Source organism: Pteronotus mesoamericanus, unplaced genomic scaffold (assembly GCF_021234165.1).
Source record: "Pteronotus mesoamericanus isolate MK-2021 breed Mesoamerican mustached bat unplaced genomic scaffold, CSHL_Meso_final contig_41, whole genome shotgun sequence".
NCBI classification, from domain to species: Eukaryota; Metazoa; Chordata; class Mammalia; order Chiroptera; family Mormoopidae; genus Pteronotus; species Pteronotus mesoamericanus.
The window spans coordinates 4,580,391-4,598,040 of record NW_026555152.1 but is presented as its reverse complement, the minus strand read 5'-3'; the positions used below and the strand labels follow the sequence as shown (position 1 = coordinate 4,598,040).

The following is a 17,650-nucleotide window of genomic DNA, read 5'->3' as shown; positions in this document are numbered from 1 at the left end:
GTCCATCAGAGTGTGAGATCCCCACGCCCCACCTGACATCATCAGAGGCCTAACCCTGATATGTGAGAGACTCTGTGGCATTTGATGTGGCCTCCTGGCCCAGCTGGGCATGCTTATCAGCCCCTGGTGTCCTGTGACACCAGCCGACTGAGGGATGGGTATACAGCCAATCATGTCTCCATGAGTGTTTTCTCAACCGGCAGATATTTTCAGGTAGGAGAAAATGTCCCCTCCATGGGCAGTCAAGTTCCTCTGGAAGCTCACCCATTCCCTGCAGGTACTTTGCTGATGGTCAGATCTCACCTTCCTGCTCCTTATGTTCGTTTCTCTTTCCCATTCCGGGAGCAGCAGCTGGTGGCTCTGGGACTTTACCTCCTACAGTCAGGCCCCGTGGGCTCAGTGCCTGGGATCTGGGAGTACCAGTTGCTCACCCTGGCCCTGGCAGGGCTGGTCGTGTGCCCTGCTGCTGATGATTCTGGTGGTTTCCCTGTCCCTGCTCGGTTTCTTAGCTCTTCCATAACCTGTATTGAATTCCTTCTCTAAGTCATAGGGTGAGGATTCTGTTTTCCTGATTGGACACTAAATTTTACCCCTAGAGGTTTCTACCCATTCGATTGTCCAGCGAAGACACAGATCAGGCCAAATAGTCTGACTAAAGAGAAAAAGGCAAATGGAAGAAAAAGGCTCAGAGACAAGTCAGGAACAGCTCCCAGGGGAGGTTGGATAGAGCCATGGGGACGCCAGAGCACAGAGAGGAGAGGGCCAAGCAAAGTTGTGACCTCAGGCGGAAGTCTTGCTGATATCCCACTGGTGCATGAGTGCACCACTGAGTCGTCTGGACAGAAGCCCGGGAGTGGGATGGTCACAGTGCTGGCCCAACAGTCACCAGTTCGCGAGCCTGGGCAGGGGGGCCAGGTAAGTTCCCAGGCATCCTGAGTGGCTCCGGTGGCCTGGGACCAGAAGAGCAGAGGGAGGGCCCCCAGCTGAAAGCACACCACAGGCGTGGGGCACACAGAGAAGGAGTGGAAAAGAGCCTGAGGGCTATGTCTGAAGGGAGAAGGTGGAGAAGGTGCGGGATCCTGTTGTACTCAGAGGAGAAATCTCTCTGAATTGGCAGAGAAATAATTCTATCTATCAGCAGGCTTTAAGGAGACCCCTTGAGAGCAGGGCCTTGTCCCCAGGATCCAGCCCAGGGTAGAACACAGAAGAGTGTTTGGAAAATCCTGGTTGCATCTTGGAGATTCTTTTTTCCTCTCATGGAACCCCTTTCCCTTGTATGGGACCTCCTTCCCTCCCTCCCACGTAACTCCCTTACCGCTCATGGGGCTTTGTCCCTCCCATGGTGTCCCCTTTCTTCCCGCAGTGCACCCTTTTCTCCCAGGGCACCTCCTTTCTCTCTCATGGGATCCCTTCAGTAGATCAGACACTGTCTAACCTCTCGGTTAAACCACAGCAGTTTCCTGTTAGGTTGTGTGACTACAGAATCTTAACATGTTGTGTGAACACACACAAAGGAACACATGTTGGGTGGGAGGGAGCTCAAAATGCTGCTCAAAAAACAATGGAGGTTCTGCAGATAAATAAAGGGTTTCTAGATCCAAGATCAATATAAAAGCAATTGCATTTTAATAGAACAGCAATAAAAAGAAGATGGTGGAGAAATATGAAAAACTTAGGGGAAAAAATGACCAAATATTTACAAGAGTCCCAGCTGGATTTGTTTTGTGGAACTCTGGAGTCTGGTCCCAGAACATATACAAAATGCACCTGGAGTCAGGACCGTGGTTCCCTCCAGGGGAGAGGGAGGGGGAGAGGGAGGAAGATGGCCGGGGGAGGGCTGCACTGGCCTTCTAAGGAAAGGGCAGTGGTCTCTCTCTTTATCCAGTGGCTGTAACTCTGCTGTTTATTTGCTAAACTATTGGCGATATATTTCACATTTAAAAAAAATGCAAAAACGGAAGCAGCAAGATAGAGGGTTTCCTGGACAGGAGCTGAAGTGAAGAGGGTGATGAGTAAAGAGGCTACTGTGTGATCCAGGCAAGAGGTAATGAGGGTCTGAACCTGGAACTGACCATGACAATGGACAGGAAAGGACAGCATCATAAAACCCCGGGTAGGAGACCCAAGGCTTTGGCAACTGATGGTTGCACTGAATGAGGACAAAAGCGTTTTCTAGAACATCTAGTGATTCCAGGTTTCTGGGGAGGAATCATAGTTCATGGTGGTTAGGGTGTCAGGGGAATGGATTAGAAGAGATGATACATTCTATTTAGGGTAACTTGAATTTGGGGTACCTGTGGGAACATCTGAGTGGGGTAGGAGTGGTCCATTAGCAACAAGAATGGTAGTTCAGTTGTCTTTAAAAACTGCTAAAGGCTGTTCCAAATGGTTACTTCCTCCTTCTGCTTGACAGGAACTTGAACTCCCTGACAAGCTGTCATTTTGCAGTCTGAGTTGCTGGGTGGCCCATCTATTGCAATTCATCTTTCTTTGCCAAAGAACAGAGTTTAATAATTTTCCAGACTCCGGTTATAATGTGCATGTGCTCGGCCTGGTACTTAAGCAGCTCATTTCCCATGTAAACTTTGTTAGAAGTCCAATTCCTTCTCTATAAAACAGCAATGCAGTAATTTCAGCTTCTTGTGCTAAGTGAAGCAGACGGCCATTGAAAGCTACAAGTGATCGGAGGCCGAGGGCAGGAGGGGAAAGCTGATACCTATCCCAGGCCGTGGGGCCAGGCACACAGTGTGAGGACAGGTTCCACCTGCAGTCTAGGCCAGATCTGGGACTCTTCAATGTTTGATAGTGACAATGATGCACTGGGGCAGGAGATCACAGGATCTTCGACAGAGATCTGTCCTTTTATCACCTTCCAGTGCCCTGTGTGTGAAGAGACAGAGCCCAAGGATGGGAGTGACTTGCTAAGAAGACAGAGCTAGAGGGAGAGTCAGTGCTGGCCCTATGCTTGCAGACTAAGTAAAAACCCCCAGGCAGCCAGATGCTCCGTTCTGTGTTCTTTCTGCTGTACCATACTCTGTGCGGTCACCTCTCACTACTCAGTCAGAATTCCTCCTCCATGAAGCTGACTGCAGTTCATACAGGCCGCCCAGGGACTCTCTCTCCTCTTTGGCACCTTGCTCATACTTACCTTAAAGTAGCGATTATATTAAGGCTTACATGTCTATCTCTTCTCTTAACTCAGTCTCAGAATAGTCTCTGAAGCACTGAGCTTAATATATAAATAAATTAATTAATTAATATTAGTTCGATGGTGAATAAATGAATGAATGAATGAATGGATGAATGAATGAATGGCTGCCATCAGGTTCTGAGTAGTTTGCCCCTTGGAATGTGGAGATGCAACCTGGGGACAGCACGTTGAGGAGAGGGGCCACATCTCCTGGTACTTTCTCTCTCTTGCTCTTTCCCCGCAGTCCCAATATGCATACCTCCCACCACTCCCTGGAGCCTTCTCAGGAAGGCGCTTTCCTGAGTCTAGTGCAGTGTCTCCCTATTCTCCTCTCTCTTTTATCCAGTTCATGTATTTTTTCTGATCCCTCACACCTCACCAGACCTCACCCACCACCTGCCTCTCAGACAGTTTCTCCACTGGGAGGGGAAGCTCCCCCTATTGTAGGAGCAGCCCAGGCAATGCTGAGCATGGGAGGTGCCAAACAAAAAAAGTGTGTAAAGAAGCATCATTCTCTAAAGTGTTCATCTATCAGAGAGAGCAGAGATATTATGGAGAAGTCCTAGTCCTAAGGGAGGCCAGCACCTAATACTCACCCCTTTACTTCCCAGCTGGTCTCTAGTGAGTTAGAGTTAGATTATTGTTAATCAGACCTTTTGTTTATCACATGCCCAATGACAACCAGTCTTAGGCTTTGTCAAATAGCCCCAAAGAAGCAACCCTTAAGCTGAGACATATAACTAAGTTCCCTAATCCTGTAGCGTGCCCCAGCAGACCCCAGTGGAACTGCCTTCTGTTGGGGTCCTTCTAGTACCCCTTTTTCAGGAGCTGCCCCACCCCCATCCTATCCATCCATCTATCCATCCATGAGACGGCCATATTTTTAACAACAGCACCAGGGTTCCCCACTGCAGCTGGTTTGCCCAGGGTGAGAAAGCTGCAATGTCTCAGCCAACCCCTCACATAGGCATTTAGAACTGGGCCTGACGGAAAACTCAGCCTCTCTCAATGTGGGTGGCTAAACCATGATGTGAATGTCATTGGCCACTTCCACTTACAGCTCGGGGGTCTGAGAAACAGGAAGCAGATCTCCCACTCCAGGACGGGGTCTAGTCTAGGGTCAGATACTCTGCTGAGTTGTTACATGTCTTTGGACTCCTTTAATCTGGAACATTTCTGCAGCCTCTTGTCTTTTATGACATCAACGTTTTAAAAGAATCTAATCCCTCTGTTTACAGAATTCTAAGTCCTTGCCTTTTTAATGTCACTAATTTTGTTTCTGTTTGATGGTTCCTTGTGATTAGATGGAGGGTGTGCGTTCTCTATTTGAGACTGCGTAAGTGACTTCATGTCCTTCTTTAAGTCTCACATCTAAGGTCCATGATGTCCACCTGCCCCTCATGGGGATGACCATTTTTGTTCCCTTGGACACAGTGTTATCTACATTATCCACTGTATAATGACTAGTTTTAAACACAATGTCTTTTTGAACGCTCGTATCTTTGTGGTGTAATTAGTAATTTTCCAAATTACACACACATACAAACACCCCTGCATACATTATTTCTTTTCTCCTTAAGTGTCTCTTTGTAACACCACACACACACACACACACATGAGCTGTGAGGTCTTCAGAGCCTGCATGGTCAGGGCTGATTGCAGAGGAAAGCACTTGCAAATGAGTTTTCATCAGAAGGCTGTTCAGTGAAGGATATGAAATTGCTTACAGAACCTCTGCAACATTTCAAGCAATGGGTTGTAAGTTGAGTCACAGACTAGGACTCTTCTTCCTGGCTTCTAAGAACAGGAAGCTTTCAGCCTCAGAATTACATACCCAGTCACAATCAAGAAGCTGCCATGAAATGCAGCTGGTTCCTGAATCACACTGCACCCACCACGTTCACATCATCCAAATCACTGCCAGGGCCCTCTGCCTCTGGGCATCTGTGAGCCTGGTGGTGGGGCAACCTCTGCTCATGCTGCTGCAGAAAGCCCACTGTCTTGCTTGCCCACAGGCAGAAGCACAGCCTCTGCCTCACTCTCTGCACATAGTCTGTCCAAACTAAAGCCACATTTACAACCTTGGCTGCAAGGAGCCCAGGAGCCTCTTCCTATCATGTTCCAGCCTCTGCAGTCCGAGAGGCATGCTGGGAAGAGGGTGGAATGGGTGGTGAATGTTGATCCATTGCATCTACCTGCCTTCCTTGGCCCCCTAAGCTGATTAAGCAGTAACCTTCCTAAGAATTCAGATATGTCCCAGTCCCACACTGTCTTCTCCTCGGTCAAATCCAAGAAGCCTTCCCTTTTGGAGTCAAAGGTCCAAAGATCAGAGGAGAGAGCTGGCTTTGAGATCATCTATATGCTGATGCCTGAGGGCAGCTTTATTACATGTGTAGCTTCTGATTCTGTACTTCTGGGAGGGTAAAAACCAATAGGAAAAACAATTACTGGGGTTGGTAGATAAAAGCACCCCTTAAGACTGTGATGCCACTCAACAGGCTGGCAGGTGAAGATTTAAGTTACAATGTAAGTCAAAGAGAGGGCCCAGGAGGGCAGAAGGCATTTGGCTGAGTGTCAGCTGGGTTTGGGCTGGATCACGGTTGCAGAGGCACTTCCAGGGCTCTGGGATAGCCTGCTCTAGTGCAGGGGGCAGGGGAGTCAATGGACCAGGCAGAAGTGGGCATTGCTGACAGGTTATTCTGGGGCCAGGCGCTCTCATTTCGAAATTCTCCAGAGCAGCTTCTGTTCTCCCTGCCCCCTCATCATCTCTTTTCCACCCTTCTTTCACCTGTCCAGGCAGCCTCTCTGTCAATGAGAAAGCGATTCACCCTGACAGAGCCAGTAGCTGTCCACTGTCCACAATTTCATTGTGGCACAGCCCTCAAGACTCACCATTTTAAAGGTCAAGTTTCCATAATAAATGAATGATACTTTCCCTCTGACTTTCATGCAGGCAGCCAACACGAATGATTGAAGCACAGTTGTGCTTTGGCCCTTGCTGGTCTTCCCTTATAAACTGCTGCCCCACAAATTTATTTCCTGTTTTCCTTTCCAGAGGGCAGACCCTCCACCTTGTAAGCCCATTGTGCTTGAAAGTGATAGGTGGAGTGGCACACATACAATTGAATAGTCTTCTTACCCTACACTAGCCTTCCCACGCCTAGGACATGAACAGATGGACTAAGTGGGACTGGAGTGGGGATGGAGCCTTCCGCTATATACTGCAGTAGCCTGAGGTGGCTGTGGTTCACCCTGAGTAATGAGGCAAAGGGGACAGGTGAGGAGCACTTGGCTGTAGTTTGGGAAACTGGAGAGGAGAAAGTTTTAGTGGGGAAGGTTGTAGCTCAGCTTTGGTTGGAAAGGTTGAGTTTGAGGTAAGTCAGAGATGTCATAAAGAAATGCCCAGGAAGCAATGGTACTTACACATCAACAGCTCAGGACAGGTCTGAATTAGAGACAGCAATTGGGAGCCACCAGCATTAAGGTTCTAGTTTTTAAAAATGAAGTGGATCATAACGTTACCATGGCAACAGCAGGTAGGGCTCCATTTGGGGGGTTTGTGAGTGGGGATGGCAAGTCTGTGACTTTCATTAGATGGTGAGGTTTTTAGAGAGAAGGGAAGGGAGGGAGAAAGAGAGAGAGAGAGAGAAACATCTCTCGGTTGCCTCTCATCTTACATGCGCTCTAGCTGTGGCCCAAACCCACAACCTAGGTGTGTGCCCTCACCAGGAATTGAACCAGCGAACTTTTGCTTTGCCAGACAACATCCAACCAACTGAACCACACTGGTCAGTGCCAGAGAGGCTTCCACTGATCTTGGTTTTGCCCCTGAATCAAGTCATTTAACTTAACAACCTCTAGCTGTGTGTTAAACTGAGTCTTAAACTGCATATATGGAAGATTATTGTTACTATTATGGACTTGGAAGTTTGTATAGCTCTGTGTAACACCAGAGGTGATGGAAGTGGGTAATAAATATTAAATATAAAAAATAATGTGATGGGACAACATGCTCATGAAGGAACATTACTTAATGTGTCCGCTGCTGTCCTTTCTGCTGCAGTGACAGGGCCACGCTTGGGAATGCTTAGTCAAAATTCATTGGCACTGAAGATTCTGCAGAAGAAGGCTGAGTCACTGCCAGCAGCCTCAGTGCTTCGAGTTCTTGGCTAGGGAAAAAGTGCTCTTGCAGTAATTATATTCAATATGAGGAATAGAAAAAGGAAATGAATGCTTAGGAGAAATTGAAGAGATGCAAATTCCTCAAAGCTGGTGGATCAAGATGCCTCTTCCTGAGAAAATTTTCATTCCATTTAATTTGTTTTATTTTCAAGTGAGTAAAGTCAGGAGAGGATGTTGAGGGAACAGAGAAACAAAGAGACAAATGAGAGAAATGAAAGGAAAAGAGGAAAAAATCTTTCTATAGAAAAGGCAAGCTATTGTGATTCTGTCAGAAAAGTAAAATGGCAAGGGGTGCCCACAGGGGAAGAAGGTTTCAAAATCCTTGATGGGAACCTGGCTGCCACGAAGGAAGTGTGTCCCTGCCTGTTTCTGAGTCCCCTGTCATGTGGCTTCTCTTGTTCTACCTCTGTCCCCCTGCTCCATAACGTATCCTAAGCTGATTGTAAGAGTTTTTAGCAAATGACTAGTCTAATTGTACAAGCTTCTTATCTTTGACTAAAAGCCTATAAGTAAAAGAGAAAAAAAAAAAGTTCATTTTTCCCTTTTGCTGACTTGCTTTGGGCCAGATGTTGAGCACTTGGCATGTGTGTGCCTGGTGTCCTGGCTCCAGCCCACACAGGGCCTCCCCAGGGTGGAGGGCTGCAGGCTTGCCTGCTGTACCAAGAAACACCCTGCGAGGGGTCTACTAGCCCTCTGGGACTGATAAGCCACAGCCGGGGACTGTTCACAAGGACATGGGGTCCCAGGCAAAGCGTGACTAGAACCAGCTGGAAAAAAATTTGGTGGAGAAGGAAGGCCCGCCTAGACCATGCCTTGGAAATGCCAAAGGTTGCTGTTTTGGAGGACTTAGATTAAGGTCTGGTTGGCATGACCTGAAGAAAGCCGGGTCCAACGTAACTACCTTTGACAAATCTCTACATCCAACCACCTTGTGAGGCAGGTTCTCCTTATTGCCCTCGCTTTGCCAATGAGGAAATGGAGGCTGAGCAGCTGGGTGGCTTGCTCTAGGTCACAAGGCTGGTGCCTGACTCAGAGCCCAAGCTGTTCCCCAACTGGACTGTCTCTCCCTGGGATGATGGTGCACCTGCCTGGTTTCCACTTGATGTTGACTCAGTGTGAGGGAGACATGAAGAAAGTAGAAGAGCCCACCCAGGATGAAAAGGATCACTAACCTTGCCAAGGGGTGGAATGAGTTCTGACAAAGCAGACACGGCTGGGTGGCCTGGCATGTATACTTTGGGCAGAGTCTTGGTCGGAGGAGAGAATTTTGCAGCCAGGAAGGCAAGACAGGCGTCCACCTCACATGCCAAGAGAGGTTTGTGCCTTGCTCCTCCTGTGCATGGAAACAGAAAGTGAAGGAATGATTTGAGTAATAAACACATGACTTCAGTTATTACAAACATAAGCAATAAAATAGACACTCATGTGAGTTATCGGGGGCAAAGAGGCAAAAATCCAACTTAGGAGATTACTCCAAATGGAATAAATCTAAAATAATTGGATGGCTGAGCATAAACCATCATAAAAAGAAACCATAACAGACCTTGGTTTAAAAATATAAGTTAGAGAAACACAGGCTAACTTACTGGCTGGGGAAATAGAATAATTTTTTTTCAGAGATGGCTACAGTCAAGGGCTGTGGCTTCAGTGTCATGCATTTAATAAATGTTTACTGAGAGTCCTTAGATTTTCTGTGTCCTTGGTGCTCCTGAGCCAGGGGTGTGCCGTGTGTGTGACTTCAATCCCGGCGCCACTTGGCTGGTGGACATCTAGTCTCATCTCTATATTGTTAGACCAGAAAACAGAAATAAGGTCAGTGGGGTTTAGAATGATGGGCAGGCAAGATATCTCCCCTGCAGAGATGTGAATTTGGGAGGTACAACCTTTTAAAGACAATGTCACAGAGAGGTCTCTCGTGGCCCTGGTGGAATGCTGGGGTACACAGAAGATGGTTGCAATCACTGTGAGAGCTTCCCAAACCCCAGGATTCATGTGACAGTTGTCCAAGAGAAGCCACTGTGCAGATCTGCTTTAAAAGCCCATGGCGCTCCACTTCAGAGGGTATATTCTGAGTGGATGAAGGTTTTGTAATGCAGTTTTTCTGTTTCTTGTTTTTTTCAGTCATCAGCTTGCAGCTTCCAGAACAGCATCATCCCAGCTGTAAGCCAAACAGTCAGAGGCAGGAGCTAGAAAGGCTGGTTCAGAGGGAGACAAGAACAGCTCCTCTCTGGAGTGCTAGGAAGCACTCCATTAAGTGCCCTACGCACACTGTGTAAACTTAAATTACCTAAGTCTGACAGATGAGTATGCTGAGGCTCAGAGAGGGTAACTTGCCCAAGGTGACACCACCAACGATAAGCCGAGCTGGGATAGAAGTGTTTGACCAATGCACTCTCTGGCCTCTCCAATGTGGGGAAGCTTCAAAGCTGGATAAGTGGGTTTGTGCTAGTTAAGGCCACAGCAGGTTCTGGAGTTGTCTTTTGGTGTTCAGCTTCCTCCCAGAGAAGGAAATGATGCAGATGTTGACTGGAATTTCTAGGGCTCACAGTGTAAATACAGGCACCAGCAGACACAGGTCAGTACCACTGAGAGCGAGCATTCAGATGTGTGACAAGCCAGTAATACAAGTTTAAAAGTGACACAGTGTCTAAATGATTTATATAGGAAGCACAAAAGATACAGTACAAATAGTGATGTATATGTGTCTCCTAAAAAACCTGTCTGGTCCAAAGGTAGAAAACTTACATGGCCTGTGGCCCTAGCAGGTGGATAGCATCACGTTGCTACAAAAAGAGCCAGTTTAGTTCAGGTGCACCTGCAGCTCAGGTCTTGCCAAGAGGCTGTGGCAGTCAGCGGGCAGGCTAGACATTTTGCTCCCTGGCCACTGCAGCCTCCTGCCACCCAGCGTCACCCAGCACAAAGAAGGGCTCTCATACAGTGTTGAGATGGTCAGACAGGGAGCAAGCCTACCTTTTATGTTCTCCGCTCTTTTTTCCTAACATCCTCATATCGCTCCACTCAGGGTTGTCACCACGGCATTTATTCATTCGTTCATCCGTCCATTCATTCATCAATCCACTCAGGCATGTGCTCTGACAGGCAATCAGAGCAGCGACGCTTTGGTTTGTGGGACAACACCCAACCAACTACGCCACACTGGCTGGGGCTATTAATCTACTTTTTAAAGCTCTATGTATGTTTGAAATTTTGATGATAAAATTAAGTTGTATAAGGTTATATTATTGTATTTAATTACAGTAGAATACTATTCAGCCTTAAAAAGGAAGAAAATGTGGACATGTGCAAAAGTGTGGATGAACCTTGAAGACATTACGCTCATTGAAATAAACCAGTCACAAAAGGACAGATACTGTATGATTCCGGGTAACCAGAGTAGTGGCATTCACAGAGACAGAAAGCAGAATGGTGGTTGCCACAGGATGGAGGAGGGGAAGGAGGGAATTGTTGTTTAATGGAAATAGAGTTTCAGTTTTGCAAGTTGAAAAAGTTCTGGAGATGGTCATGGTGATGGTTACACAACAATGTGCATGTACTTGTGCCACTGAGCTGTACACTTAAAAATGGTTAAGGTGGTAAACTTTGTACTATGTTTATTTTACAAAAAGAAAAAAATTGTTCTTAATTAACACTTTTAACCAATAAAATTAATTTATTAATTAGGTGGGATGCACTTAATTAAGGTCTGGGGATACAAAAATAAGCAAGAAGTCCCTGCCATTACTAAGCTCTTGGTAAAGAAGGAAGAAATGCATGTAAACCAACAGTTTTGATGCAGCGTCAGAGATGAGGCAAAGGTGCATCTAAGCTATGAAGGTGGCTCAACAGAGGGTGTGTGTATGAGTATGAGATGGAGGCAAATGTGTCTCTTGTTCTGGATACTACCCTGACCCCAGAGAAGAGTGCAAGCTGATTTGGTAGTCTGCACTCACTTGCTGTCATCTAGAAAGCCCAGTTTGTCCTAGTTTCCACAGAGTAGCTAACTCTCCTGGGCTCTGGGGTCAGAGTGTCTGGATTCAAATTGATGACTTTGGGTGACTTACTTAATCTCTTGGAGTCTCAGATTCCTTTTCTACACTGGGGTCAATAACAGAACCTACCTCATGGAGTTGTGAAGTTAGAATTAGGAAATATTTGCAAAGCACTGGTACCATGCTGGGCATGTTGTTAGGAACTCAAATGATCCCCACTTCGTTTTCCTCCAACTACTAAACTATTCCCTGACCATATGGATTTTGTGGCCAAACATCGTACCTTTTTACCCCCTACCTCCGACAAGCACGTTCCTGCAGGCCTTTCATTAGGAGCTAGAAAGGGCTATTTCCTCAAGCCCCGCCCCCCTCCTGGTCGGGGAGAAAGCCCTGGCTGACTGACAGGGCGTGCTGGGGCTGTGGGGTGGGGTGGGGTGGGGTGGGGGGCACCGCAGCTCACCAGAGTGCGAAAGAGAAATCATAAAGATTTCGTCTTCTTTGAAAACAAAAGATAAAAGCAGTCATACATTAATATCCGAGATGGACATGTTTCAGAAGCGAAGGAGTCACAGTTTCTAGGCTTCATTTCCGCCGCTTTGGGACCCAGCCCACTTTTTTGAAGCTACAGCCCCACCTGGTGGCGTCACATGCACACCCAGTCATTTATCTTGCCACAGCCCAGGCGATGGCGGTCCGCTTATTAAAAATAAGAATCTGACCATAATTTCTAAACTAAAAACAATACCTAATGGACTTCCTCCATAGTAAACAATCCCTTCCCAGGAAAAATTACGTTAATTTCTAATAAAACTTTCGTCTTGAACAAAGAATTCTTTTCTGAGAGGTACCGTATTTTCCTGTGTGGAATGTGCACCCATGTTTTTGGCCCAAATTTTCAGGAAAAAAATCTTTTAATTTTTTAAATTCAATTACTTTTTATTCACTTACTTATATTTAGATACTTGTTTTTGTATTATAAGGGAATTTTACTATTTATTTTTGAACGTATTATGGTACAAGAAATTTTACATAACAATTAGGTACAGAATTAGTACTACCCATGTGTAATGCACATCCTTATTTTTCCCTAAAAAATTTGGGCACAATTGTGCACATTATACACAGAAAAATATGGTAATTCCATTTCAACAACATAACTTTGTGAAACCCACTCTCCTTTATGGTAGGGATGTGCCCATTTCTCCACTACAGAAGGTCATGTTCCAGGATGACACCAGCACAAGTAGCCTGCTGCTCTCGCCTCACCCCCTGCTTCCTCGCGTGCCCCCACTGCCAACACAGGGCCATCCTGCTCTCCCTCCACATCCCGCCTCTGGTCTAGGTACTGCTAGCCCCTCCCTGGAATGGTCTTCCCCTTCCTGGCTGGTTCCCCAGAGTCATTGTGAGCTACACCTAGATGCCACCAGTCCAAGGGCACCCTTCCCACTGCACCCATTCTATGATGAACTCATCATGACACGTTTCATCCACCTATGACAGACTCACCAGAGAGTATTTTTGTCTGTTAGTTTGTTGTCTGTCTCTCCCAACTACAGTATCAGTATCACATACAATTCACGTTGACATTATTGGTCTTCATTTCTGCTCCCACGGCAGCACAGGGTGCCTGAGACGTAGACGCGTAACCATTTGTTGAATGAATCAGTCAGTCTTATCTTTTAGAATGGGGTTCCTCTGCTAGCTCAGCAGCCCACCCTGCCCTGTGCTGGAGCCAGGGATGAGAGAAATGACAAAGATGTGTGTGCTCTTTTTTTTCCCAGCAGTGATTTGGCAAGAAGCATGAGATCATTGAATATGTGGATGGATGTCTCCCAAGATACCAGGCTTCATTATTAACTCATTGAGCAGAGAATAAGCTGGCTCTGTCGGGGAGCCCATTTATTTTTCAGTAACCCTCTCTAAGTGTATTGGTTGTCACTGTACTTTGATATGGACATTTATTAGAAAATTTTTGTTATTTGTGGGACTAAAAATGCCCAAAGGAGAGTGGAAAAAACTGCAGATGACAGGCTCCGTCCTGTGTTTATAGTGTCCTCATACAGAACTTTAAAAATAAGGTCATTTAATTTCTGAGAACTGACCTTTATTACCAGTAACTGCCAGCAGATGTCACCATAGCACAAGACATGCTACACCCGTCTAGTCACACGAACATTTGTTGAGCCTCAGTCTGTCCTCAGAGCGGCTGCGGGACCCCTGACTCATTCAGACCTGCAACCAAATGGTGGTGACTTGATGTTCAGCTCCTGGACCCTGGGGCTCTGTCCCAGTGGAGGCAAAGATCTCACACTTGGGTGCCAACTCCTCCGGTTAAATTTCTGCTTCAAGAAATTTAACATTTCGAAACTTCAGAAATCAATGGGAATGGAGCTGGCTCTGTCCAGGGGATTGTTAATGGCCCCGGGTGGCCTCATCATATTTGCACAACCTTTCAATAAACAGCTTCCACTACAGGTCAGGTGGAAAAGAAAGCACATACTCCATCCAATCAGGACCGACTTGAAGTATTGATTTTACCACCTCCTTCCCCATCCCCCACTTTCGAAACATACTTAGCATATTACACAAGAGAAGTTGATCACTGGCAAACTCCCAAGCCACCAGGTCCCGGCTCGTTTTTGCTGGACTAGTGCATGGCCTCCTTTAGCTTCAATAACTCTTCCAAGGTTTCCTTAGGCCAGATATATAAATAGCTGAATCCTGGGGACCAGCAGAAACAAAAGAGGCATCTGCCTGGGCACAGGTGCTCCAGGTGGCTCTTCCTGATTGATCACTTCTGGGCTCCTTGGGAAGGTGCTGCCATAAACCTCAGTAGGAGCCTCTGGTCCCACCCCCCCCCCCCCCCCACCCCGCAGAGCCCTGGAAACAAAAGGCATTCCTGCCACAGGAGGGTGGCGAGTGGGCCCGGGAGCCTCTCCAGCTGACAAGACTTCCTTCCGCTGTAGATCCTGTCCCATTAGTGGGACACGGCCAGGAGAGCCATGGGAGGTATTTAGAGAACACTGTCTTATCAACCTGCGCCCCTGGGGGTGGCGCTCTTCTAGCTTGGCCCCTTCCCACTCTGACAGAGCAATGACTGCTTCGTGGCATACAGACATGGATTTTCTCCTCTCAATTATTCCAAAATTTCACATGTTCACACAAATTAACGGGCTAATTGGGCAAGACCCTTGCCTCTCTCTCACTTCCATCTGTTTCAATGACGAACAAAATCTGTTTTGCTTATTCTTTTCCTCTTTGGGTGTTTTTATCTCCTACCTGATTACATTGCCACCCTAAGGCTTGGGACTGAGGATAATCTCTAAGGTCTACATGACACCTTCCAAATGACGACAGAAGATAAGGCAGAGAAACAGTAGTATGGATGTTGTATACAAGATGGATATAAATTCCTTTATTCATTAAAAAAAACGTTCATTGAGGGGCTGCTAAATGCCAGGCATTGTACTGCTTAAGTATCAGCTGTTTCACTTGCCCAAATGCAGCAACTGGGAAGTGTGGACCAGTTCCCTAAGGCCCCGAGCCACGCTGCCTTACCTGTAACTGTGTAGGTAAGGGCCCCTCTGGGTCTCCTTGGGGTTACGAGTGATGATTGTGCAGAGCTGGTGTTTGGTAGCACTCAATGACTTCTTGTTTCTTTTTTTCTTTGGAATGGAGCCCAAAGGAGGCAGTTGTAGAGTCAAGCGTGGTCCATGAAACCTCCATTTGTTAGTCAAATGAACCTGGCGGGGACACAGCCACTCGCCTGCACTTATCGCTGTGTAAAAAGCAAGGCCTCTGACCCCGCTCCCTATCTTTAAGAAGTTTACTTTACCTGTACAAACACTAGGTATCAAAGAAACAAATAAGAGAAACACAAAAGTTCAGTTATTCCAGGTGGGAGTTAATTAGACTTAACATCAAATGGCGTCTGGACTGTCAGGTTTTAGGATAACAGAGTGGGGGTGGTCTTGGATTAGGGACCAGAAGGCCTGGTTCTGACCCCAGCCAGGATCACCGTTTACCTAACTAAAGTGTGTGACTTTGGACTTTACCTCTCTGTCTTGAGCCAAATTTCTCTTAATGAGAGCAAGGAGTTAGGTGCTGATTGGTCTGAGAGGCAGCCCTTCCCTTCCCCCTTCCTTCCGATACCACCCTGGGCACCTCCTGTGTCAGGACCTGTGCTTGGCGTGGGGGAGCCGAGGTCAGTAAGGGACACCCATGTCCCCAGTGTCCTCCCTTCCATTCTGGCCATAGCAAAGGAAACTCCCCAAATGACATTGATGTTCTGTGAATTCTAAGAATCTTTATTGTTAGCAAGTATCTTTTTGCGTTCAGTGCTATTCGAGGAAGGCGGACCCAGAGGAGGGAGCTTCCACTGGTCAGAAAGGCTCCATGGAGAAGAGGAACCATGGCAGATGTGGCTGGGGCTCCCAGCACTCAGAAGCCACCGCTGCTGGGGTCGGGGGCGGGGGGAGCAGTAGGCACCTCCGACACCCAGGTGGCCGGGGTTACCCCAGAGTTCACACCTGCTTTCTGGTACTGAATGATGTTTTTAAAAAATCAGATAATTCTTAGTCTTATACAGTAGGACACAACATCACTCAATAGCCTGTCTTCAAATTGAAACAATAGCCTTATTCCGTTTTCTCTTATTGTGGAAAAATACACATAACCTAAAATTTACCATTTTAACGACTTTTAAGTGTACAGTTCAGTAGCATTAAACATAGTCGCACTGTTGTACAACCATAACCACCATCCACTTCCAGAGCCCTCATCATCCCAAACGGAAATTCTGTCTCCATCAATGGAGGTTGTGGCTGATCTGAGAGACACAAACGGACTCTTTTCTCAAATGTTGTTATGTATATCAGGGGCATAGGTTCAAAGTCATGTCTGGCTTGAATGTTATGGCTTAATATGCAACCATTTGTTTGTGTCTCTCAGGTTAGCAGCGCCTTCTGCTGGGTTAAGCACTAATTCGCCATCCCCTCCCCCAGCCCCTGGCACCACCCTTCTGCTCTCTGTCTCTGCAAATCTGACTGCTCTAGGTGCCTCCTGTAGGTGGGACCACATGGTATGTGCATGACAACAGTGACAACAGCCTCATTCTTTCTGCTGCAGGTGGGAAGGCAGGCACGAGGTCACCCTAGACAAACCCATTCTTGGGGGGGGTCCGGGGCACCCAGAGAGTCTACCACGGTGCTGCATGAGTACTTGTCAAATGAATACTTGTTGCTAATAGTGAAGAAAACACAACTAGCTGCCATTTAGTGAAACTTGCCACGTGCAGGCCCCGGGCTCTGCCTTTCATTTGCACAGCCTCGGTGACTATAGCAACCTCGCGAGGCCGGTACTAATTATACAATGATGAGATAGATGTCAGGCAAAGATGGGTGACTTGCCCAAGATATGCAGCTAGGGTTTGGCGGTTTGAAATGCAAACCTAGATTTATTTGCCTTTATCCTAGGTGATGCGCATGCTCAGTAGAGACTGGGAAACATTGGGCTAGACAATGTGCATTCAAACCTCTTTCTTTCTATGTTGTTATTTGTGTTATTTCTTTTAGCAGCTTATTTTTGTGAGATTTGGGCCTGTGCTGACCTGCGAGATTGTTAACTGCTAAAGTCATTTAAAAACCTCGACTGAATGCTGCCTTGGCCCAGGTGCCCTTCCCCTCTCCCTTCAGCAGCACTGTCTCCATGGGTACCCAGGTGTCACGTGGCTTTAGGCTGAGTCCTTCTCAGTCCAGCGCTGGCGTCTTTGAACCCCTGGTGAACTCAGGGTGAGGAGCCAAGGCCTCACGCATTCCCGGGCCGCTCCTCTATTTCCTGGCTTCAGCCCATGGAAGCACCCCTGTCAGCCCCTCACTGCTTTCTCTCATAGTCCCAGGCCATGGCAGTATTTGCCCAAGTAGAGTCCGTTTACTTTACAAACCATACTCAAGCTTTCCTGGACACTGAGCAGCTGCTCCCTGACGTCTCTACCAGAGCCCTGTTTGCACGGCAGGTTGTCAGCAAACAGACCGCCCTGACCAAGCCTCAAAGGGGTGCTTCCCAGTGGGATGCGCAGAAGGTATGCGGAAGACTCCTGGCTTCTCCTCAACAGACACCTCCCTCGGTTCATTATTTCAAAAGAAATACAGCATTTATACAGAAGTGTCCAAAGACATCTATGTGGAACGTAAGTAGCAATGACACACCCACCACATGGTAGCCACTGGGCTTTTGCCCCAGCAGATCTCCTCTCTTTCTTGGTAGGAAGAAGTTCAGCACAGTGGTTATT

General features: G+C 47.0%; 1 protein-coding gene across 1 annotated transcript in view; it reads left to right on the top strand.

Annotated features, from left to right (window-relative positions):
* The first annotated feature begins 234 nt into the window (after positions 1-234).
* The window catches only part of GTF3A (general transcription factor IIIA), a 68,543-nt gene continuing 51,127 nt past the window's right edge, over positions 235-17,650 (top strand). Inside the window, exons 1-4 of the mRNA XM_054577092.1 lie at positions 235-523; positions 623-915; positions 15,700-15,900; positions 17,252-17,440. Of these exons, the coding sequence (XP_054433067.1) occupies positions 235-523; positions 623-915; positions 15,700-15,900; positions 17,252-17,440 (972 nt within the window). The remainder of the gene's footprint in view (positions 524-622; positions 916-15,699; positions 15,901-17,251; positions 17,441-17,650) is intronic.